At 26.0% G+C, this 22,915-nt stretch overlaps 7 protein-coding genes across 17 annotated transcripts in view; 4 read left to right on the top strand and 3 right to left on the bottom strand.

The window, feature by feature from the left end:
* The first annotated feature begins 194 nt into the window (after positions 1-194).
* Positions 195-2,385, top strand: LOC124948108 (sepiapterin reductase). 2 transcript variants are annotated; one of them, XM_047491255.1, is made up of 4 exons: positions 720-862; positions 1,221-1,582; positions 1,657-1,970; positions 2,049-2,385. In XM_047491255.1, exons 2-4 carry the CDS (start codon positions 1,348-1,350, stop codon positions 2,271-2,273), a joined length of 774 nt encoding a protein of 257 aa, XP_047347211.1. In that variant the 5' UTR covers positions 720-862; positions 1,221-1,347; the 3' UTR covers positions 2,274-2,385. The 2 variants fall into 2 exon arrangements, with proteins under 2 accessions (XP_047347212.1, XP_047347211.1); XM_047491256.1 differs by lacking the exons at positions 1,657-1,970; positions 2,049-2,385 and adding an exon at positions 195-490 and having other exon boundaries at positions 684-862; positions 1,221-1,342.
* Positions 2,386-2,430: 45 nt separating this feature from the next.
* LOC124948104 (proton-coupled folate transporter-like) lies at positions 2,431-6,510 on the bottom strand. Of its 3 annotated transcripts, XM_047491248.1 has the most exons (8): positions 4,922-6,510; positions 4,659-4,847; positions 4,512-4,577; positions 4,191-4,451; positions 3,763-4,112; positions 3,392-3,671; positions 3,128-3,310; positions 2,431-3,054 (listed from the first exon to the last, which is right to left on the bottom strand). In XM_047491248.1, the coding sequence occupies exons 3-8, from the start codon at positions 4,540-4,542 to the stop codon at positions 2,825-2,827; spliced, it is 1,335 nt and encodes a 444-aa protein (XP_047347204.1). In that variant the 5' UTR covers positions 4,543-4,577; positions 4,659-4,847; positions 4,922-6,510; the 3' UTR covers positions 2,431-2,824. The 3 variants fall into 3 exon arrangements, with proteins under 3 accessions (XP_047347204.1, XP_047347203.1, XP_047347205.1); XM_047491247.1 differs by having other exon boundaries at positions 4,512-4,847; XM_047491249.1 differs by lacking the exon at positions 4,659-4,847 and having other exon boundaries at positions 4,922-6,509.
* Positions 6,511-8,320: 1,810 nt separating this feature from the next.
* LOC124948109 (protein YIPF6) lies at positions 8,321-10,524 on the top strand. Of its 2 annotated transcripts, none has more exons than XM_047491258.1 (7): positions 8,321-9,256; positions 9,440-9,571; positions 9,678-9,756; positions 9,820-9,835; positions 9,932-10,063; positions 10,154-10,311; positions 10,385-10,524. In XM_047491258.1, the coding sequence occupies exons 1-7, from the start codon at positions 9,227-9,229 to the stop codon at positions 10,498-10,500; spliced, it is 663 nt and encodes a 220-aa protein (XP_047347214.1). In that variant the 5' UTR covers positions 8,321-9,226; the 3' UTR covers positions 10,501-10,524. The 2 variants fall into 2 exon arrangements, with proteins under 2 accessions (XP_047347214.1, XP_047347213.1); XM_047491257.1 differs by having other exon boundaries at positions 8,344-9,256; positions 9,820-9,862.
* Positions 10,525-11,040: 516 nt separating this feature from the next.
* Positions 11,041-14,292, bottom strand: LOC124947945 (tetratricopeptide repeat protein 8). 2 transcript variants are annotated; one of them, XM_047490804.1, is made up of 9 exons: positions 14,236-14,292; positions 12,952-13,144; positions 12,746-12,878; positions 12,456-12,600; positions 12,110-12,358; positions 11,859-12,034; positions 11,602-11,773; positions 11,324-11,530; positions 11,041-11,255 (listed from the first exon to the last, which is right to left on the bottom strand). In XM_047490804.1, exons 2-9 carry the CDS (start codon positions 13,124-13,126, stop codon positions 11,139-11,141), a joined length of 1,374 nt encoding a protein of 457 aa, XP_047346760.1. In that variant the 5' UTR covers positions 13,127-13,144; positions 14,236-14,292; the 3' UTR covers positions 11,041-11,138. The 2 variants fall into 2 exon arrangements, with proteins under 2 accessions (XP_047346760.1, XP_047346759.1); XM_047490803.1 differs by lacking the exon at positions 14,236-14,292 and adding an exon at positions 13,259-13,465.
* LOC124947954 (WD repeat-containing protein on Y chromosome) lies at positions 11,051-22,698 on the top strand. Its single transcript, XM_047490823.1, has 18 exons — positions 11,051-13,791; positions 13,871-13,964; positions 14,025-14,129; positions 14,185-14,376; positions 14,459-14,570; positions 14,634-14,770; positions 14,837-15,031; positions 15,098-15,305; positions 15,367-15,572; positions 15,655-15,855; positions 15,933-16,177; positions 16,266-16,523; positions 16,591-16,707; positions 16,787-17,049; positions 17,110-17,350; positions 17,430-17,604; positions 17,675-17,872; positions 17,939-22,698. Exons 1-18 carry the CDS (start codon positions 13,763-13,765, stop codon positions 17,993-17,995), a joined length of 3,033 nt encoding a protein of 1,010 aa, XP_047346779.1. The 5' UTR covers positions 11,051-13,762; the 3' UTR covers positions 17,996-22,698.
* Positions 18,275-22,228, bottom strand: LOC124947942 (inner centromere protein A). 2 transcript variants are annotated; one of them, XM_047490791.1, is made up of 9 exons: positions 22,125-22,228; positions 21,279-21,740; positions 20,084-21,211; positions 19,843-20,013; positions 19,562-19,755; positions 19,298-19,481; positions 19,010-19,213; positions 18,803-18,926; positions 18,275-18,716 (listed from the first exon to the last, which is right to left on the bottom strand). In XM_047490791.1, exons 2-9 carry the CDS (start codon positions 21,729-21,731, stop codon positions 18,523-18,525), a joined length of 2,652 nt encoding a protein of 883 aa, XP_047346747.1. In that variant the 5' UTR covers positions 21,732-21,740; positions 22,125-22,228; the 3' UTR covers positions 18,275-18,522. The 2 variants fall into 2 exon arrangements, with proteins under 2 accessions (XP_047346747.1, XP_047346746.1); XM_047490790.1 differs by having other exon boundaries at positions 21,990-22,193.
* The window catches only part of LOC124947937 (centrosomal protein of 135 kDa-like), an 18,228-nt gene continuing 18,011 nt past the window's right edge, over positions 22,699-22,915 (top strand). For all 5 annotated transcript variants that reach the window (XR_007100547.1, XM_047490766.1, XM_047490767.1 and 2 more), the window contains exon 1: positions 22,699-22,874. The gene's annotated coding sequence lies outside the window, so the exon portion shown is untranslated. The remainder of the gene's footprint in view (positions 22,875-22,915) is intronic.

Raw genomic sequence — 22,915 nt, 5'->3', positions numbered from 1 at the left:
TATATTATTTATATTTTTTATTGTATTGAATAAAAAATTTTTAATCTATTGTAATTTAATTAGTTAAATTCGGTACAAAATTTTTGCGGAACTATCAAATGAATACAAGAATTTAATGTAATCAAGTTAAATCAAGTTGAATTAGATAGAAATTATCATGTAAAAAAAATATCGAATACTCGTCTACATGATTGGTGATAATGTGAGAGTAGGAGGACATCTTGAAGTTGTTCTGCCAATAGGTTGGATTCAAGAATATAAGAAGAAATTCTGATTAAGTACATAATAAAAAAGAAAGAAATAGAGATTTATCTAGAAGAAAATTGTGAAGTAAATATGAAGACAGACATTAATGATCCGTGGTCTAGAACAGATACAGAGATCTTGGAAGATACTGGAGGTGATAATCGTTTCGAGGATTCTTTTGTAGAAAAATCCGTATATGAACACGAAAAATTATCGGATTCGGAACAATATTTACAAAAATTGTGTAAGTAATTATATAATAATTAAAATGCGCTTTAAAAAGCGATATGTTTTTATCAAGTTCTTTTGCTGTAGATATTTATGATCATTAATTTCTTTTTTATTATATTTTTTATATTACTTATTATCATTAATTATTTATAAGATTAATAATTTTTATTAAAAGTTCTCATTTATATAATATACTTTTATTAAAGATTCAAGGTTGAAGGCTCTTCAAAAAAATACCACAAAAAAAGATCTTGTAAGCTCTTTATCAGTAGCAAAAGAGGAGTGTATCGCGCGTTTGATAACTTCAGAATATACTTTTAAGTCAGAAGAGGAAGCCGTATTAGGTTCAAATCCTTTAATACGTCATATAGTTCCTCATTTACAGGTGAGTTAGGTAGATACATATCTGAATTATTTCTATTATTTTCAATATTATCACAAAATTTTATATACGAAAGTTGTATAATATAAAGGGGGATGTAATTTGTCTTTTTCTACGTAAAAGCATAGCTGTGACTACAAAATTATTTTTATTCTAAGTATGATAGCATAAGATATAATTGTATTATGTCTCTATTCTTACCATACAACTTTTGTATAAATTTTGTGATTTTATTGAAAATAATGAAAATAATTCATGTGGACTAAGTTAATGTCCTAACCTATATGTTGTATAAAATATTTATTATTTATTAATGTTTCATAACAATAAAAATTAAATAGCAATTATATTGATATTTTAGGCATTGACAGCAAGTGAACTTATTCATCTTCTGAAAGCTGACGTACTTCAAGTAGTTACAGAAGCTATTGAAGAACAAGAATTAAATAATAAAAATAAATAAATATATATATCTACTTTAAAGAAAAATGTCTATTCCAGCATTATCAGGCAAAGCTTTTTTACTTATTACTGGTGCCAGTCGAGGAATTGGTAAACAAATTGCAATATCATTTGGACCATTATTACAAAAGGGATCACATGTACTTTTATTGGCAACCAATTTGAATGCTTTAAAAGAAACAGCTGCGCAATTACCTTCAAATTTAATAATTGATTATACTAGTATTGATTTGGAAGTGGCCACAAAAGATGATCTAAAAAGTGAGAATATTGACAACACAAACCGTAATTAAAAAAAAATAAATGGCATTTCATATATTTCTATGTACTTTTAGAAGTTATATTATCATCTTTAAAAGGAACTGATCCCAAGAAATTTGATAGAGTTATTGTTGTGCATAATGTTGGAACATCTGGTGATATTTCAAAATGGACCAATGATATGACAGATATAAACATATGGAGAAAGTATTATGATCTTAATATGTTTATGCCTATTGTACTAAATGGATTATTGATGGAGATATTTAATGAAAAAACCAATACTAAAAAACTAATTATCAATATCACTTCCTTACTTGGTATACAACCACGTGAGTCAGCTGGATATTATTGTACTGTAAAAGCAGCAAAAGAGATGTTTTTTAAGGTACAAGTATATTCATGTATGTTATGTTAAAATTATATTTTAATTACTTCTTTTCTAAGAAAATAATGCTTTGTACAGGTATTTGCCTTAGAAAATCCTGAAGTAGATGTATTAAATTACTCACCTGGTCCTGTTGATACTGATATGTTGCAGACTTTTCTTAAAGATATGTCTAATAAAGAATTTATTAAAAATTCAACTATTTTAACAACAGAGCAAACAATTACTCGTCTTATAGAAGTCTTAAAAAATCATAAATATAAATCTGGTGACCATGTAGATTACTTTGATAAACTGGAGTAAATGCTAATTAATCTGCTTATATCAAAATATCAAAAGCACAAATAAAAATGAATATAAAAATAATAAACAAATAAATAAAAAACATATAATAAAAATTTTTTGATATAATACACATTTATTATACTTGTTATTTGAAATGTATATCACTTATATTATTTTGCATTAATATATACTAAATACTACAATTATAATAAAAGATATTGAGAATCTCAGATTGTTACAATGATTATTATATATTCATAAATATTTTTTAATATCACAGTCTAATATTTGAACAGTTTCTTATATTAAAAACAAAATTACCAAATTTTAATTCTGCTTTGAAGATTATTAAATAAATTTTTGAAAATATATTACAATCTATAAATCATACATTGTTAAAACTATTAAAAAAGAAAATATATAAAATTTTACTTATGTGATTTTATAACCTTCTAGGAAAACCTTTAAAAATATAAGCATTGTAATATGCATTTTATATAAAAAGTTCTCAATATTTTACATAGAGAAAATCTCAAATACTGAAGATGACTTAATAATTGTAATATATCTTATTCACTCTCCTGTGAGATCACTCTATATTGTAATGTATCCATTTTTGTAATGCGTATATGTATGCATATCAATAATATAATCATTATAATAAAAAGAACACATGATATTAACCATACGGGACAAGGATATATTGGAGGCAAGTAATGAGAATAAACTGTTGTATATAAGGAAGCTGCAGCAAATGGCATAGTTGTTTCAATTGATGTAATTAATGAAAAAACTTTACCTATTTAAATATTTCATAAATTCGATTAATTAAAAATACATGAATTAAAGTATAACTATATATTTTATACTACCTGCATCAGAAGATGGGACTAATTTAGATAAAATTGAACGAATTGCTGGCCCAGAAATACCTCCAAACATTGATATAAATACAGATAAATACATATGCCAAGCTTGCCATGCAAAGGCTTTCATAAGAGCACCACTTAGAGATGAAATAGAAGCCAACATAACTAAACCAGTTTCTAAACAACCTATAATTCATGGATAGATGTTTTAAATATAAAAACTTTATATTAAACTATTAAACCACAAGATTCTTTTTTATTTAATACCTTTTAGAGAGCCAATAATTTTAATTCCAATTAAAGTTCCTATTATACCTAATGCAACATTAGCACCCATATAGTTAGAATACTGACTTACATCCCAACCAAATCTTGCATTGCTAAATAAATATGAAATTGACATATCACCATCCATTGTTACAATATATAAGATAAGATACATTATACAGCACCAAACAACACAACGATCAAAACCATCTCTTTTCTTTATACAAGTACTAATGAGATCTTTTACAAGACTTACATCAAACAAAGAACTCCACATTATCTAAAATATACAATTTATTATTCCTTATGGTAATATTTTTAATTTTATAATAGCATGGAATTATATTATTTGTATTATTTTTATTACTTACTGATGAAGAATATTGTACTGTTTCAGATACAAAGAATAATACATATATATTCGCCAACACTATAGACATAGCTGCCACACTAAGTGTAACTGAATATCCATATAGTTTAAAAATATAAGGGCCAATAAAAATACCTACTATAAGTCCCAATGAAATTAATATCTCTAAGTAAGCTAAATGCCATGTTCTATCTTTTTCAAGACTAATATCAGAAATGTAAGAAAATGAAGCTAATAAAATTATACATAATCCTCCAAAGCATGCAGAAGGCATATAGGCTATCAATAAATACCAAGGATTAATATCCCACATAGTCATCAATGAGAGAAGACAAAATGTTAACGAATAGCCTATAATGTAAAAACATTATTTTATTTATATATTGAACAAATTATTATATCAAATATTATTCTCATTTATTCCTTTACCAGTATATCCTGCTAACAAAAGAGGTTTTCTTCCATATTTGTCACTCCATGGCCCCACAAAAAAGGACAAAAAAGCAGGTAAAAGATTCTCAACGAACGATTTAGACATGGAGATCAGATTTACTTGTGACTGTACCAAAATATCTATTCTATGAGCTTCATTACTACTTCCATTTTGATTTATTATCAAACATTCTGTTTTATTAATATTTAATACAACTGTACATGTGCGATATACTATCAAATCTGTTAAGATAGTACCTAAACACGAAGATAACAAAAATAATATTTAAAAAACAAAACAAAAAACTTTTTAATTACCTGACATTGACATGGCAAATATTAACATCATTATTGGTGGTTGTACTGATACATAACACTTCCATCCTGTAACAATTGCCATATTTTTTATAATTTAGTAATTTTTTAATTATTTTTTAACTTAATTACACTTCTTTTCAAAATTACACTTTAAAAATATAATGGATTATTGATAGCAATGTTGAAATATGCGTGATTCTCATGACTTCGTGATAATCATTATATCTGATGATTACTGTCCTACGTAGTCACATATTTAAACATATGTAATTATTCTTTGTGTCATTCGAGTCTATCTGTACGTCATATTGTCATAAACTAACACCACAAGTTAATCTACAGAAGTAAATCGTTTATTAAAAAAACTCATATCATAATCTTTATTTTCTACATAACAAAATTATGTTTACCATTTGATCAACTGCTTAATTTCATTTGGTAGATGGCATTAATATAGAGTATCAAAATAACAATGACAAAGTAACAATTACTGTTAGTTTCAGATCTTTAATTAGTATTCAAATACTATTTATACGTTGTGTGCTAAGGCTGTTCACTATTCCAGGTTTTTTAATAGTTTACGTCATTAATGAAAACATGTAATTTTTGACCGATTTTGATGAACAAGGTTTCATTTTAAAGACGAAGGTTTAATCTACTGCGTATTGGTTTCAAATTTTTTAAAAAGCTTTTTTTTCTTCGAGAAAAAATCGTGTTAGAAAATGATATTTTTGAATATATATTGGATATATACAAAAAAACATTTTTCAAAACTTTGAAACTAATACATTGTAGATTAAACCTTTGTTTTTAAGATGAGACTTTGTTCATCAAAATTGATCAAGAATTATTTTTATTCTCATTGATGGCATAAATGCTATTTTTGACATTTTTCGCGAAGATAAAGTTTAGTATTGTGGCGCTCCTTGAAATTTGCGGCAAAAGAAATGAAGCTCGTATTCTCACTACCGATTTTCATATATACGCTTGAATAGTGTATGTTTATATTCGTGAAGTAGCGATTGTCTGCTTGGTTGTGTGCATAAATAGATAATGCTCAGATTATTTGAACATTTTCAAACGCAAAAAAATATGTTTCACCATGCTCGTACGAAGAAGCTTCGGAAACTCTCTTGATCATTTTAATGAATTTTAGCCAGATGATACTATGGCAAAGAAAATACGTACCTAATCATTTATGTCAAGGCATTTGAGTTTTTAAAATATTGTTAAATTTTCGAAAAATGTATGATTTTTTTTACATTTTATAAACTAAAAAGATAGAAATACTATAAGCAATGTGTAGCACATTGGCAGTCATCTAGAGTCGTAATTCAAGAAATCTTAGGTTTGAAGCTAAATAATTCCGGTAGTTTTTTTATTGTATCGATGTAGGCGAAAATAATTAATTTACTATTTTTTCCTTATTTGATAATCTAGTAAGGTATTACTATCCAATCTTTTATATTTATTTCCTCCACTGATGGTTGATTTGAATTTCCTACTTAGTACAGATCACCGTAAAACAGGTAACACACCAGCAATATAATTTTGTTCGATGACAAATGCATATAAAGTATATATAATTTGTCGATTATTTTTTCAAAATTAATAAATAGTGAACATATATATTATATATTATTTTTAATAAAGATCAAAACGAGTTCGTTTCCACATTATCTACGAGATTTTTCTCCCAGCGTTATTTTGTTATGTTTTCCTCTGTAGGAGTTCATATTACTACTATTACTACTACTATTACTATAATAATATATAGTATAATAAGAAGAAGAATATACTTATAATGTATACATCATGACACATACAATGACGGTAATTTATAATAACAAAAGAAGGAAAATGTATCATTTTACATAGTGATTCGACGAGCGAATTCTCAATAAATATTATAAAACAATTGGATTGAAAATAATTTATAGTAATGTCTTTTTTAAATACAATTGTAACTAAGAAAGAAAATTAATTCTATAACAATTTCAATGTCTATTGAAAATTGTTCTTTTTCTCTCTTTTCCTGATGTTACAATACCATCTATATAAATTTAGGAATCCTCAAGCATTAAAAGATTCAGCTAAACAAAGAATAGATTGAGTTGGAATAAAATTTTAAAGATTTTATAGTTGATAGTAATGAAAGATTCAATAAGATAAATATTACACAATGAAAATACTATTTATGTAGATTTCTGGGATAAATTTAAATATTTAGATAAAAATAGTTTTCTGTAATATTTTTAGAATTGTATATCATCAAATTTTATAAAAACTATTTAATAATTTAAGAAAAATATTTTCAAACTTTATGCATTTATATTATGGAAATTGTCCAATAAATAATATCGACATTTTTAATACAATATCTATATACATAAGAGTTCAGAATTAGATATCATATTATAAAAAAATTGATAATAGAAATATAGAATATCAATAGAGATTGGATATTTTATATAGTAATAAGAACGTTAACAATATTATGCAGCGTTTTCTACTAACTAAAATTAATATTAATAAGAAAAATAATATTAATAAGAAATAAAATTAATAAGAAAAATATTTCTCACATCATTTAATAGTGAGAATTGATATTATTACATTCACAGCTAAATATTTGTGACGCTATCTAGTAATGGGAATTGATATGTTTAATATATAAATATAATTATTATTATAATAAAAATTTTATTTATGTATTTATATATATAATAAATAATTTTTATTAATATCCATTTGTATGATTAAAATATTATATATAAAATATATATTAAAAATACAGAACTTTATAAGAAATTTCTTATCTATGATGTTTTCCTATTACCAAAATTCATTTTGTGCTCATAATTTATATATATAGATATATTGATGAAAGAATAAATACGAAAACACTATGTCTTTTTTTTATTATTAATCATTTTTCATGAATTTTTATGATATTATGTAATTCTAGAGAAACTGTAGAACATTCTTCTTAAATTATTCATCAACCCTGGTTTTATAATTGTTCATGCCAACATTAAATACAAGAGTAATTCTTGATTAATTTTGATGAAGAAGATTTCATTATAAAGATGAAAATTTAAACGAGGTCATAGCTGTTTTGAATTTTTGAAAAGCTTTGTTTTCTTTGAAAAAAAATCGTATCAAAAAATATTGTTTTATTGACAATATTTTATACATAAAAATAAAATCCCCATTACTGATTTTCATATGTACTCGAATAGTGTGTATGTTTCGTTTCAGTAAAATTAACGATTACTTTTTCGTACGCTGCATAAACTGATACTTAGATTTTCTGATTCATTAAAAACGCAAAGAAACATGTTTCGTCATGATCATACAGAGAAGCCATGATAACAAGGCATTTTAATGATCTTTCGACTGATGATTCTATCGTAAAAATAAACAAATATCAGTCGTTCACGTTAATGGGTTTTAGCAATAATATACAATTTTAGAATAATTTCATAATTATTTAAAAGATGTATAATGTACATAGAGTACAATAATATTTAAACAATATTATACATTTATTTAATATTACATAGCTTGTAACATACGTTAAATATAAAATAATTTCAATTAAATTTATATTAATATTTAACAATAATATTTAAACAGTTAAATTTTGATCTCTAGATCGTTAACTATATTTAATATTAACAAAAACAAACATTCGACTGACTTTGATATTCATCGAAGCGTGGCTTCTTCGTGCGAGCATGGCGAAACGCATTTCTTTGCGTTTTAAGTGGATCAGAAAATTAGAACAACGATTTACGCAGGGAACAAGAAAGCAATCAAATACTTTACGGAAATAAAATACAAACACCCTTCAACTATATATGAAAATTAGTAAGGATAGAAGTTTCTCTTTTACTATAAAGTTCTAAGGATGCCACTATATGAAACTTGTTTTCACGAAAAATTTTGAAAACAGGTTTTAAATCAACAACTATTCAAAACGTATTTCTTGAACGATTTTGATGAACAAAATCTCATTTTAAAAATAAAGGTTTAAGGAAGAACGTACCTTTTCCGAATTTTTTAAAAGATTTTATTTGTATGCATGAACTATTATTGTTGAACAAACATCATATTTAATTTGAATTTTTGGAGGAAAAAAAGCTTTTTTAAAAGTTCACTGGCAAAATGACAAATGAAATAATTTCAATTATTGCCTAGAATATTTACATAGAAAACAAAAAACATAAACGACGACAGTAAATATTCAAGAACAATTTTATATTTTTTATACTGCCGCCATCTAGTGATGCAGAATATAACATGAGCTCAATCAGCTTATAAGAGTTTTCTGAGCTAGAGACATCTTTTTCTTAAGCATTATTATTGTTTCATAATTGGTGGAAATTTTATATTATTTTAATTAGATTTATAAAATGTGGTTTTGCATATTTTAAAGCATTTTCACTATGAATCAGTATTAATAAATTAATATTTAAAGATCTTATATGGTTAGTAAAACAAATATAAATATCGTTACTTTTATATGTAAGTGATTGTCGAATGAACTTGCGCATAAAGAATAGTATGCGTGTAATATGTACACGTATTAAAGTGTGAGGATAAAGAGTGTAAACAACAATAATTACAATTTGACTTATGGTCATGTGAAATTCCTCTCTGGTTCTATAAAATTGTTAACTCTATCATTTGTATACGTAACGATAAAAAATATGGCGACGATGGATGAAACAAAGCTGGATGTAAGTATTGATATTCTAATTTTTTATTTGGTTTGACAGATAATATTTATTTGTCAGATGTGATTGTGAAGTGTATCCTCTTAAAATTAATTACATATTCAATCTATTATTTTTATAATATTAAGACTATATGGACTATTCATTATAGACAATATTTTCAATAAGTTATTAAATGTCTAATAGATGTACGATGATGCAACATATACTGTGGATCCTCAAAATGTTGAAGGAGAGATGACAGTAGGACCCAAACAAAAATCAAGCCTAGGTGAACTAGAATTTAATACATTAGATGAACCAATAAGAGATACAATTGTAAGTCATCATTAATAATTTATATATCTTTCTGATTACAATGTATTCTCATATTATTTTTTATATAACAACATTAATCTTTTCTGTATCATTTTTTATAATACAGCTTAGAGATGTTAGAGCTGTAGGCAAGAAATTCTATCACGTTTTATATCCTAGGGAGAAGAAAAGTTTATTGAAAGAATGTATGTATATTATTTATTTAATGAAATAATAATTTTACTTTCAACCATATTATTTATTTTTAGGGGACCTCTGGGGACCGTTAGTGTTATGTACATTTATGGCAATGTAAGATTTATTAGTTTATATATATTATTTATATAAAACTTTTAACAGAAGGATATTGTTCATAAATAGGATATTACAAGGATCATCTGGTACAGTTGATAATTCTAACGATGGTGGACCTGAATTTGCAGAGGTATTTGTTATAGTATGGATCGGATCCATGATTGTCACACTGAATTCTAAACTTTTAGGTGGTAACATGTAAGTATAATTGTTTCAACTTGTTTAATACGTATTACTTTCATATCGCTCGTATGATTAGATCCATCACTTACATTTTTCACATTTTAGATCATTTTTCCAAAGTGTCTGTGTCTTAGGATATTGTTTATTGCCAACTGCCATTGCATTAATCTTATGCATAATTATATTAATGGTAGAACAAAGTACTTTTTTGTTCATACTCAGATTTATTATTACTATGATTGGGTTTATATGGGCCACATATGGTTAGTATAAGAAAATTTTAGAATTATATTTTTTTATAATTTTAAATGCTTATCATTTATTTGTATATTTTAGCATCTATGGCATTCCTTGGAGATAGTCAGCCTGTTGGAAGAAAACCTTTGGCTGTTTATCCTATTTTTCTATTTTACTTTGTTATTTCATGGCTAGTAATATCACATACGACATAAAATCAAATATAATAATTAACAATATTTTATATAGAAGACTGTACATGTGACTAATTCATCTTAGTATTTCTAGACATGTAATTGTAATCCAAAAATAATGTGTAAGAGATGCTTGATCATTTCAAATTTACAATTTATATTATCTGCTTTTTGTCTATTACAAAGCATGTTTGTACTATGAAGTATTAGTTGCATAACCGTCGTTTTGTATATCAATTACACTATATTTATAGAAAAAAATGTTTATAATAATCTATTTAATAATCTTTCCAAGCAATTAATATAATTAGTAATTCAACAGAGACATTAAATTTATTATTGCTTATTATACAAATTCCATTATAATTAAATGTACAAAGTAAATAATTAATGATATAAAGTCATGGTTACTATTTTGTAAATAAATATTTGTTATTATTACCATAAAAGTTATATGCAATTTTTTTTTAATATTTTAAAATATATTATAATTTTATTTTTAATACTAGATATATTAATATTTGTTGTATACGTATTTTTAATAAGTAAATTTAAAAAATATGAAGCTTTCATCTTTTTCACATTCTTGCTCATTTAACATTTATAAATACACACTTTTTTGTATTATAAAATTCTAGTGGAATAAAATATAAGTTACCTTAAATATAACAAAAATATTGTTCCAATTTTTTAAGAAGATTAATACTATCACAGTGTCCTGGATATACATTTAATGATTTTTGTATTGCAATGTAACTTGTTTGAAAATCTCCTAACTGTAAACAATAAAATGATAATATTGTTTACAATGTATTATGTTTATATGCAAGTATTGTTAGAATACCTTATATGCTAAATGTGCACTATTAAAATGTGGCTCGTGTATGTAATTTGCAATAGTGGCTGCTGCATGGAAATAAGTTCTTGCAGTTGTAACATTACCATTTTTCATTTGTATTACACCAAGATTATTATATGCCAATGCATGTCTATTGTCAACTGCAATAGCAAGTTTTAAACATTCTTCTGCCATCTCTAAATCACCTAAACTCTAAGCAGATGTGAATTAATAAAATTATGTACAAAATCATTACATAATTTAAATCTTATTAATTCTCTTACAATTGCAATATGAGAAATATTGTACCAAATATCAGCTTTGTTTTCATCATTGGCAAGGCTCAAGGCCCTTTCAAAGCATGATATTGTATGATCATATTGTTGTGCATAAAAGCAACACAATCCAAGATTATTAAATAATTCAGTATTATAAACACCCATTTGTAGTAATCTTCTGCAAAAAATACATTTTTACTGTATTTTTTGCAATCCATCTTTAAAATATAAAAAAAATTATAATTAAATTAATTCTTATTTACCTGTAAAAGCGTAAAGCCAGTTCTGGTTGATCATTATAAAAATGATGCATTCCAATACTTGCGATTGCTTCTGTATGAGAAGCATCTTCTTGAGCTATCAATTTATAATATTTCATCGACATTGACATGTTATTTAAGCCTTCAAAAATTCGTCCCATTTCAACAAGTATAGTAACCTAAAGTATACTATCTAACAATTATATGTTTTCCAATATATATTTTAAAATAAATTACAATATTATATTACATACATCATTTGGAAAATACTCTAGTCCACCTTTACATATATCTAAAGCAGCCAATGGTTGATCTAATCTAATATATACTCTAATCAATCTTATAGTCGTTTCAATGGCTTTACAATCACGTAAGGCTGATCTAAATTGTTGTTCTGCATCTCTCATTAAACCTAAAGTATAATAACATTTTCCTAATTGTACTTTCCACCACCAATCCTTATATTGACAAGCTTGTGTTGCTTGTACTGCTAAGTCAAGAGCCTGAAAAGAGTTAGATTTTAGTTTTGTACAATTTTTAAAAGACAGTTCTACAAATTGAAAACATGATTTGTGCCATAAATATTGTATTAATACTTACATATCTGGCATCATGTTCATGGTAATAAATGTATTCAAACAAAGGTTTTGCAATGCTAGGTTGATTTGCATATTTGGCTATATTTAAACGTGATAATTGTATAAAAGGGCCACCAGGTTCTGTTAACATAGATGCAGTTCCAAGTCTAGATATAAAAGATATATTTTTCCTTATGAAGCAAAATATTATAACTGTTTCTGCTTATAAAGGAAATGTTAATTTTATATAATATTATCATTTTCAAATGTATATTAACATTTTAACAAGATAAGAATATATCAATAACAAACCTGACATTTCGTCCAGAAATAGCAGTAATAGGTCTTGCTGTAGCTGCTGTTCTTGGCATTCTTAATGCTTGTTCCATTGTTTGTGATATTGCTGATTGTGTAGCAGGTCTTACAACTCCAGTAACAGGTCTACCTTTAAAAAAAAATTATATTTTTATTACTATAAATACTGCTAGTTTTTCTTATTTGTTTCTGGTATATTGTACCTGACTGAGTTTTAGGGCGGATTCCATGTTCAATTCGGGCAGTTCCTGGATTTTTTAAAGATGTACCTGGTCTAGGCATTGTAGTCATTGTATAATTATCTAACAAACCTTCTGCAATTCCTTCTTCTTCACTTTCTATGTCATCAACATAAACTTGTAATGTTAAAGCACGCATTTTTAAAACCCATATTGCCTAAAAGTAAATAAACATACATCAAATTATGACATAAAAAGAAACTTGTTATATTATATTATTAGTGCAAATATTATATAATTAATGTAATATATGAATATAATATATTCATACCTGATCTAATGGATTTTTTTTCAATAATTCTGTACATTTAGTTACACAAGCTTCATATTTTTGCCGATTAAACAAACTTAAAGCAATGAATAAATCCATGGTAATAATAATAGATTTAAAAATATGAAATATATTTAAATCGTATAATCTAATTACACTTTCAATACCTTTTTCATACCTGTTATACTATTTAGCCTACACTGTCTATACCTGCTACAGTTGTATTGATTATTTTCTTCATGACCTACTTTGACATTTTTTGTAATTTTACATGACATTATAGTCTTTTTAATATATCCTTCATAAATATTTATTTAACCCGAATTTAGTTACATATTATTATAAACTTCAAAGCTTTTATAACAATGTTTATGACAAAGAACTTGCATGACTGATTTTTAATTAAAATTTTATGAACTTTATATAGGAATATCTTTAAAATAATAAATTATTGTAAGAATTATAAAAGTAAAAATATATTTTAGAGAATATTATATAAAAATAATGGCATATATAAATTATGATGATATCAGGTTAATATATAAATTTATATAAATTAATACCTTTCAATTTATCTAAATTTCTATTTTATTAAGTTCCTATTTTTTATAGCATAAAAAATGAATTTGGAAAGTTTTTCAAAACAAAAAGCATTGGAGAACAATGTACAGAAGAATCTTTGATGCATTTATACAATAAATTTTTAGTAGGTAGTTCAGATACATTTAAATGAAAAATAATTTTCACATTACATTAATATTTATAGACAACAAAAAACAAAAAAATGAATATGTCTCAGTTAGAACATGCCTTTATATCTATTTTAAATATAAAATTGTCTTCTAAAGATTTCAATATCTTATTTCAGAAGGTAAGAAACTATTTTATATTATTCGAAAAATAGTATATAATATATTTACTTTTAGATAAATTTAAGAAAAGATGGATATGTAACATGGAATGAATTTATTTCTTACTTAATAATGGAATTTCAAAAGACAGATGTATCCTTACAACATCAAATGTTAGAACTTCCACTTACAGGCTCACCTAAAATATTAAAAACACATCATCGTACTCCAATTTGTAGAATTGCTTTCTATCCTGAATTACTTCCAGTGCGTGTATATTACATATTAAAATAAGATATTATATAAATAAGTAATAAATATTTTGTGATAAAGAATATTATGTTGATAGGATCGAAGCAGTAGTTTTCAAAAAGGTTGTTATCTGACTGCTAGTAGAGATGGAGTTATTAATTATTGGTCATTAGATTTTAAATATGAACGCAGTGTACACTCTGTAAATCGTTAGTATTTTTACATAAATTGTTCTATATTCTTTTACACACACAAATCTTATATTTTTATAGCATATTTGAAGGTACAACAAACCACAATAACTGATATGATACTAATGCCAGATGTTCAAATAATATGTACAAGCTCTACTGAACGTGATTTAAGATTTTATGATGTTGTGGCAAAGAAATTTGAATTACGTGTGATGGTTTGTATTGAATATTGATGTAATGAAAATTTCTTTACATTACATAAAATTATAAAATATTCTTAGATATCAAGTTTAAATTATGTTGTTGTATGTATGTCATATTACTTCAGTTCAAACATAAAGGATAAATCTTACATTATTTTGGGAGATACAAATGGATCTATTATAATCATGACTTTTTCTTCCATAGAAAAAGGGCCTTTCAAACAACAATCTGAATACAATACAATATCCATACGTTATGAAGCACTTATCAGAGTATAAAATAGCTAATTAATTGTTTAATAATTGCTTTGATATTGTTTTTAAAATATTGTATTACAGGATGAGTTACCTGATCTAAAAGTTATAGAAATAAAACATGTACATACAAATTGGGTAAATCAAGTGGCTTATTATGGAAATCTTAGAGCTTTCATGTCTAGCAGCAAATGTTCAGAATGTTCATTATTATTTAGTGATCCTACGAGGATGAGAATACAATATAAATTTACTGTCGCAAGGGGAATATCTTGTTTTAATTTTTGTGAAGGTAATTTGGTATCTATATATTATAATTATATTTGTGATATTATAAGAAATTATTTTTCCAGAAAGTCAAATACTTGTAACAGGTGGTCCTGATTGTATAATCCGAGTTTGGAATCCTTTTGTACCAACAAAAGCAAGTAATATTTTTCAAGGACACCAAGCAACTATTTGTGCTATAATAATACAAAATGCAGGCCAGCGTATATATTCTTTATCAAAAGATAGATGCATAAAAGTTTGGGATGTTCCTACTTATACTTGTATACAGGTCTTATATTATTTTTTGGCTATAAAATTAAAAATTTTTGTGTACTAGTTTTATACCTCAGTATTACTATTATTGTTTTTAGACATACAATGGTTTACAAAAAGAACTAAGTGAAAACATAAAAGTATCCGTAATTTATAATAAATTAACACATAAAATGATCATTTGTAGTATGATAATTGCCATTGTTATTTGTGAACAAGTGATCAATGAGGAAATATCAGATGGAATTTCTCATACAAAGCCTGTTAGTTCTGTACTTTATAATCATTTATATAAATTAGTAAGCGATTTTTATATATTTTTAGCATTACAAAATTTCATAATCTTTATGAATTATATTGCTACTGTTAAATTTAGATTGTTTCTACAGGATTAGATTCATGTATTATAGTATGGGATCCTTGGCTTGGTCGTCGTTTATATTTAGTGACTAATGCTCATAGTATTTTACTATATGGACAATATGTTAACGTTGAAATTACTGCTGCTACTTTTGATGATTCTGAACAATTATTGGTAACAGGTGCTAGAAATGGATCATTAAAAATATGGAATTTTAATACAGGAACATGTTTACGAAATATGGCAATAGAGGATCAATGGTAGAAACATTTTAATACCAAATGATTAAAGTGTATCTATTCTATTATTTTTATTCTTTATAAAGTTGTACATAATTATTTCTTATAGTGAAATAACTAGTTTAAATTGGGTGGAGAATCGTATTTTATGTACAGGATGGAATCAACGTGTTACAGAATTTACAATCTCTGAACTTCACACGTATAAAAAAAGCTGGGAGTTAATACATACAGATGATGTACTTTTTTCAGCTGTACAATATCCACAAGTTTTAGCTACTGCTTCATATAATGGAGAAATAATTTTTTGGCGACTTGAAACAGGTCAGCCATACAGAAGATATCAAGTGAGTAATGCAACTGGAAGGTAAGTACATTCATTATAAACATATTAGCTAAAACAAATACTTATTTAAACGATCAAATATATTTAGATATGCTATTAAATATAAAAATAATCTTAAAGAAAATATGAAAGAAACTTCGTCAAAAATAAAAGAAGTTAAATTGAAACAACAAATTTTAAATGAAGAAAACTATGATCAATCTAGGTAATTATAAACAATAATTTTAACAAAAACAGAAATATTTCATACATAAAATTTTTTAAATTATACTTTTCTCTTATAGCAAATACATTAATATTTGTTCTCATCAACAATCAGCATTAAATAGAACTCGATTAGTGACTGTCTGTGCCATTATATATTTAAATTCAAGACCAATGAATCCTAATATTGGTACATTATTAGTTTCACTTGAATCTGGGATCATACAAGTTTGGAGTCATCATCCTGCTGGAAGATTCTTAACAGGTTTCTCAGTTATTCATATGAGAAGAGATTCTGCTATTTCTTTAGCTACTGATCCTGAAAATAATTACTTGATAACAGGTAAAATATTTTATTATGTACTAAAAATCATATTTATTCAGCATAATAAAATACTTATAGGCCATTGTTTCGGATATATAAAAGTTTGGTATCTCGCAAATTATACAATACCTAATCCTCCTAAAGTGTGTATGCCACTTTTAAGATTAGAATTTCCATTTCTTTGGAAAGATATAATAAATGGTCGTGCTAAGCGAGCTGTACAAAACCAATCATTACCACTTTTATTGTCATCCCTTCGTGGTCATACAAAGGCAGTTACGTGTCTTCAGATAATTCCTGATGCACGTATTATTATCAGGTATCATAGTTTTATTTGACCATTATACATTTACATCATGTTATAATTTAGGGTTTATAATTACATTATTATTTCTAAGTGGAAGTGCAGATCATACAGTACGTTTATGGACTTTAGGAGGTCGTTATATATCAACTTTGGGAACATTTAGAGAATGGATGCCAATTTTACCTCACATACCTGCATCTAAATATTTTCAACATTTTAGATATCCCATGGATATTAAGAGATCTGCTAGTTTCACTACTATGAAAGTAAGTAAATGATGATATATTAAAACCTCATTTATATGTATAATTAATATTAATGTATAATAATAAACAGGTTCTCCAAGGAGGTCTAGGCTCAGTAGAGATTAAAGATGTTGATGAAATTGATTATCTAAAGATAATTCCAGAACAAAGTAGACATATATTGTATGGAGAACAATTGCAAAGTCCAATTCTTGGAAATTATTACAAAGTATCTGACGAAACAAAACATTATATTGAGCCAACAGTTTTGGATAATTCTTTAACACATGTGAGTTATAAATTAAGTTTCAAGGGACATTATTTATCTTTGATAACATTTTTATAATATTGTTAGATACCAGTGTATACACATCTAATAACACATACCTTAAAGCACATTGAATCTAAGTAAATCCATAATTGTGCATGGTCAAAAAAAGGAATTTTTGTAAAACGACATCACCATTGTCATTATTTCTACTTATGTTAAATAACATTATGAATAAATGAAAATATAACACATGAAAAATTAAATTTATATAATAAATTCATTTGTCTAAAAAAAAAAAAAAAAAAAAAAAAAAAAAGAAAAAAATATAATTCTTACATACTATAACCAGTACTTTGCATAAGTATTTCATATAAAACAATAAAAAAATTTCATATAAAGGAATATTAATAACACTTTGTAAAGAACATAGAAGTACTGGGTACATTATTATTACGAAAATTTAATACAAATTACAACATACGTATGTTGATAGAAGCACACATTACGTGTATGTGCATATCAAATAATTCATAGATCGTTGAAGTTATATGTTACAAAGCACAAAAAATTCTTAAACAGTTTAATAGTATTAAACATGTTATGCTTAATATATTTAATAATATTAATAGAGCTGTGATTAAATATCAATTTCATTGAAAGGAGACTAATTATTCAGTTTCCATCATTGAATAACGAGGTGGTGTTTTCCAGATTGCACTTGATGTACGTTTCAATCTATTTCTATCAATACCAATAAATAATTCGGTTAAATCTGGAGTACACTTTCGAGTATCAAAGAATTTATAAACTGCTATATCTGGTATATATCGCTGCATTGCTAGTTGTGCTTTTCTTATATGTGCTAAAATAAATTAATATTATTATATGTATTATATATTATCAATTAAAATATACGATTAATACTAAAAAAAAGGTATATATACGTACGCTGTGCCCAATATGGAATTACATGTTTTGGCTTGGATTCATCATCTGAGTCATCGTCATCAGGTTCACTGTCAAGAATGTAATTTACTGGACCCTGATTTTTATTACTAGCCATTTGTTTATTCTAGAAAACAAAATGAGATTTTTTATTTTTTTAAAAGATTATGCAATTGATACTATGGATAGCATATAATAAAAACAATTCACTTTTGCTTGTCCTGTAAGCATTTGTGCTTTTAACCGCATTGCTTCTATAGCAGCTTGTTGTTGTGCTCTTGCTTCAGCTTCTCGTCGTTTATCAGCTTCTTGTTCTCTACGTCTTTGCTCTGCAAGTAAACGTTCTGCCTCTTCTTGTTCAAGTAATCGTTTTAATCTTAGTTGTTCTTCTTGCTTTCTCTTTTCTTCTTTCTCCTTTAGGAACAGTTACAGAATTTATTTTGTATTGTTAATGTATATTTATTTTTATATAGATAAAAGAATATTAAAAAAAATAACCTGAGCTCTTTGTAATTGTGCAAGTCGTTTTCTTTCCATTTCTTCACGTTGTTTTTCTTGCATGTGTTGCGCTAATCTCGCTTTCTCTTCCTTCTCTCGTTCTGCCCTCTGCCGTTTTTCTAATTCTTGTTTCTCTTTGGCTTCTCGTGCTAATCTATTTTTTAATTCCTTCTCTTGTCTCTTCCTATAAGCCAAAAGTATAAATCAGAAAAATAATTTTTCTATAAAATTATTAAATACTATATAATAGTAATAAGATTTTACCTTCTTTTTTCTTCTGTCTGAAGTCTCAAGGCTTCATCTCTTTTTCTCCTTGCATTTTCATCATTTATCTGTTTTCGTTTTGTTTCTTCTATTTTATCTATAGAATTTTGCTTGCTAGCTGTTCTTGGCATCGGAATTAATGATTCTACTGATGTTACAATGTTTGCACGAGAAGCTGTAAAAGCTTTTATAGACTAAAAATAAAACATATAACTTTTAAATAATTAATCTTCATTTTTGACAAATATATTATAAGGAAGGTAATTTATTTTTCAATTTACGTTTGGAAGCAGTTGATTGTTGATTGGAGTTTTTGGATTACGATTCAAAGACATTGGTAATTGTATTTTAGGTTTGCTGAGAGGAGTTACTTTTTGCCGCTGCTTTGGATTGATTTTTTCATTCTGCAATAATTTATTTGTTCCCATGTTTGTTCCTATGTTTAATTTGTTCTGAAAATTAAATTTTATCAGTATTTGGTTTAAAAAACATTTAATTGTTTACAAAAATAAAATGGCTTACTTCCTTAAATTCTTCATCTTTTACTTGTTTTGCCAAAGAAATTTTTTTTGCTCTTGCAAGGGACTTACGAGCTAATTTTTGTGCGACAGTTTTATCAGCTTCTGCAGCAGCCATGGCACGTGTTTTCGTTCTAGTTATTCTCATCGGTGCATCTTCGTCAATTAATCTAGGACTACTCATACAAACCTGTTCAAATGCTTCTACCCGTTTTTTAACAGATTCCTTGGCATAAGGACTAAATAGAACATTTGACTTATAAGTACTTCTTAACTCCTTTAAAGCAGAATTTTCTTTTATAACAGGTCTCATAGGTGTATTAAGAACTTCATCATCACTTGTTGAAGGAGATTGTATGATTTTCTTTTGCTTTTTAGTATTTACGTCTACTTTAAGATTTTGTACTTTTCCTCGTACTCTATTTATTTCTGGTGAAGATTCATCGTCCGTAATTAATTCATCGAATTCTTTATTTGCCATAGCATCTTTAAATTGTTGAACCCTGTCCTTTGCTTGATTTTTAGATGTCTTTTTTGTTTCAGATGAATAACATGAACTTAATTTATTCTTATCATTTGTGATAGTATTGTTTTGCTCTATATGTTGTTTATTGTTAAGTTCATTGCTGATTGAATTTACAGAACTTTTCTTTATCGTTACTGTTTCATTTAATATTATTTGCCTTGACAAAGGTTCTAATACTACTGTTACATTCATCATTTTATCTAATAAAGTAGAACTAACTTTCATTGTTGAATTCATAATTGGAAGATGTTTTGGTAATGCATCTTCATACATTGATGGCTCATCAATGTCATCTGTAACAGGAACAGAAAGTATTTCATCAATAATATCATCCTTTCCTCCATTTTCTTTTTGAATATCCCTAGAAATTTTTCTTTCACTTGATCTATGATGTTTTAAAGCAGAGATACAATTTTCTTCAACTTTGACAGCATTGTCTTCAGCAGCACTTATTTGCGTATTAATATTTGCTTCATTCACATCTTTCAGACTATTGTTTCTTGTTTTATGTTCTTCTATTTTAGTATGTTTTGCTGGTCTTTTATCTTCATCTTCATCAGAACTTCTTGAAGATTTAGTCCTTTTAATTCGATTGTCAGAAAGTATCTGCAAGAAAATAAATATATTTCGTTTATATATGTTAATTACTAGAATATTTATAGTTTATACAAACCTTATTTGTATTATCATTTTGTTGCAAGTTTTCAGGTTTTCGTAATTTACTTGTTAGCGACATAGATTGCTGCTTTCTTATATTATCTGCTGCAGTCTTAGAAGCTTTTCTCTTAGTTCTTGTACCTATAGTTTCTTCTAAATTTGATTCATTTTTCAATTTCACATCTTTATTAACAGAAGATAATAACACAATTTCTGTAGTATCTAAAACACTATCTTCTGGTATTGTCTCAATACGTTGAACTCCTTTTCTTTTCACTAACTTTGGAGTTTTTGCTATAAGAGGTCCAGATCTTGATTGAGGTATTTGCGTTATTAAATCTTGTAGATAATCCAAAATATCATCTACACTATCTCTTATAGATTTTTTAACTTCTTCACAACAATTAAAAAGGTCTTCTGCATCTTTTGCAATCATCGCTTTGATCCTGTCCTTTGAATAAGTGCTCATTTTTAAAACCTGACAAAAATAATTATATTGTTGTGTAAATATCACATAATAAAATGCATTCTTTAAATAAAATGAGAATTAAAATCGATGAACTATACAAAATAAAGCTTTATGAAATTAGCTTAATATAAAAATTACAAAGGTTAAAATTCATAATAAAGTAGGCTAGGCATTATAATAATTTAGGAGAACTTTTAATATAAAGGTAAGATATTAGTTTTAAGCCCGCGAAAATAAACTTGAACATTTTATCCATACCTTAATATTCTAAACAATTTAATTATATGAGAAATAAACGATTATGTCCACAGTATACCTCGCTAATATACAATTGCGTAAGACAATGAATTCTTGATAAACAATTATTAAAAATTATATAAAGTAAAAAGTTACCGACGATGCCCATCTCGCGCACAGACGGGCTGATCACTCGGCTTTCATTTCTCACGTTTTGTGTAACGTCTTTTCCGTTTAATTTAAATTTCAACCAGAACGCCATCTACGGAGAAAAAGACAAGCTTAACCATGTTAAATTCTGCAAGTGCACGTATGTACCTTAATAAATGCATTCTTGATTACGATTGGACGTTACTGCATATACGCGTTCGCTTTGAAGAAATTTGGAAAATCTTAATGTTTTTTTCTTGTAAAATTACTCATGTAAATATATGTAAGATGTATATCTATATTCGTAATAAATAAATATTACGTCTTTGTCTTTATAAGATTTATAAAAATCTTAATAATAATAATAGAAGAGATTTTATTTTATGAATACAGATAATTTAACAAAATTAATTATTCCATGATAAATATCTGCAAACCAATCACAATTTTAGTTATACAATTTAATTACGTTAAATCAGTGGCAATATATTATAATTACAGGATATATACACGAAATGTAATATTAAAGGAGCGCGAACGAAAAAAATGGAATTTAAATTTTGATTAAATTTAATGTTTGTTTTTTATATTATAAAATAATAACTTTTTCAATAAAAAAAGATGAACGGCAATTGTTCGGACAAAAGGAAAATAGAAACTATATATTTAAATATTTTTCATATCGATAATTTAATCAAAAATTAAAACCCCTAATTTCAAGTTGTGATAAACATTCATTTGTTATTAATAAATAAGGTAATCAAGAATATCAAATAATTCTTATTATTTAGTTTTAT

The sequence above is a fragment of the Vespa velutina genome, chromosome 3, assembly GCF_912470025.1.
Source record: "Vespa velutina chromosome 3, iVesVel2.1, whole genome shotgun sequence".
In the NCBI taxonomy this organism is placed as follows: Eukaryota; Metazoa; Arthropoda; class Insecta; order Hymenoptera; family Vespidae; genus Vespa; species Vespa velutina.
The sequence above is the reverse complement of the archived record's forward strand: the minus strand, read 5'-3'. Positions and strand labels throughout refer to the sequence as shown.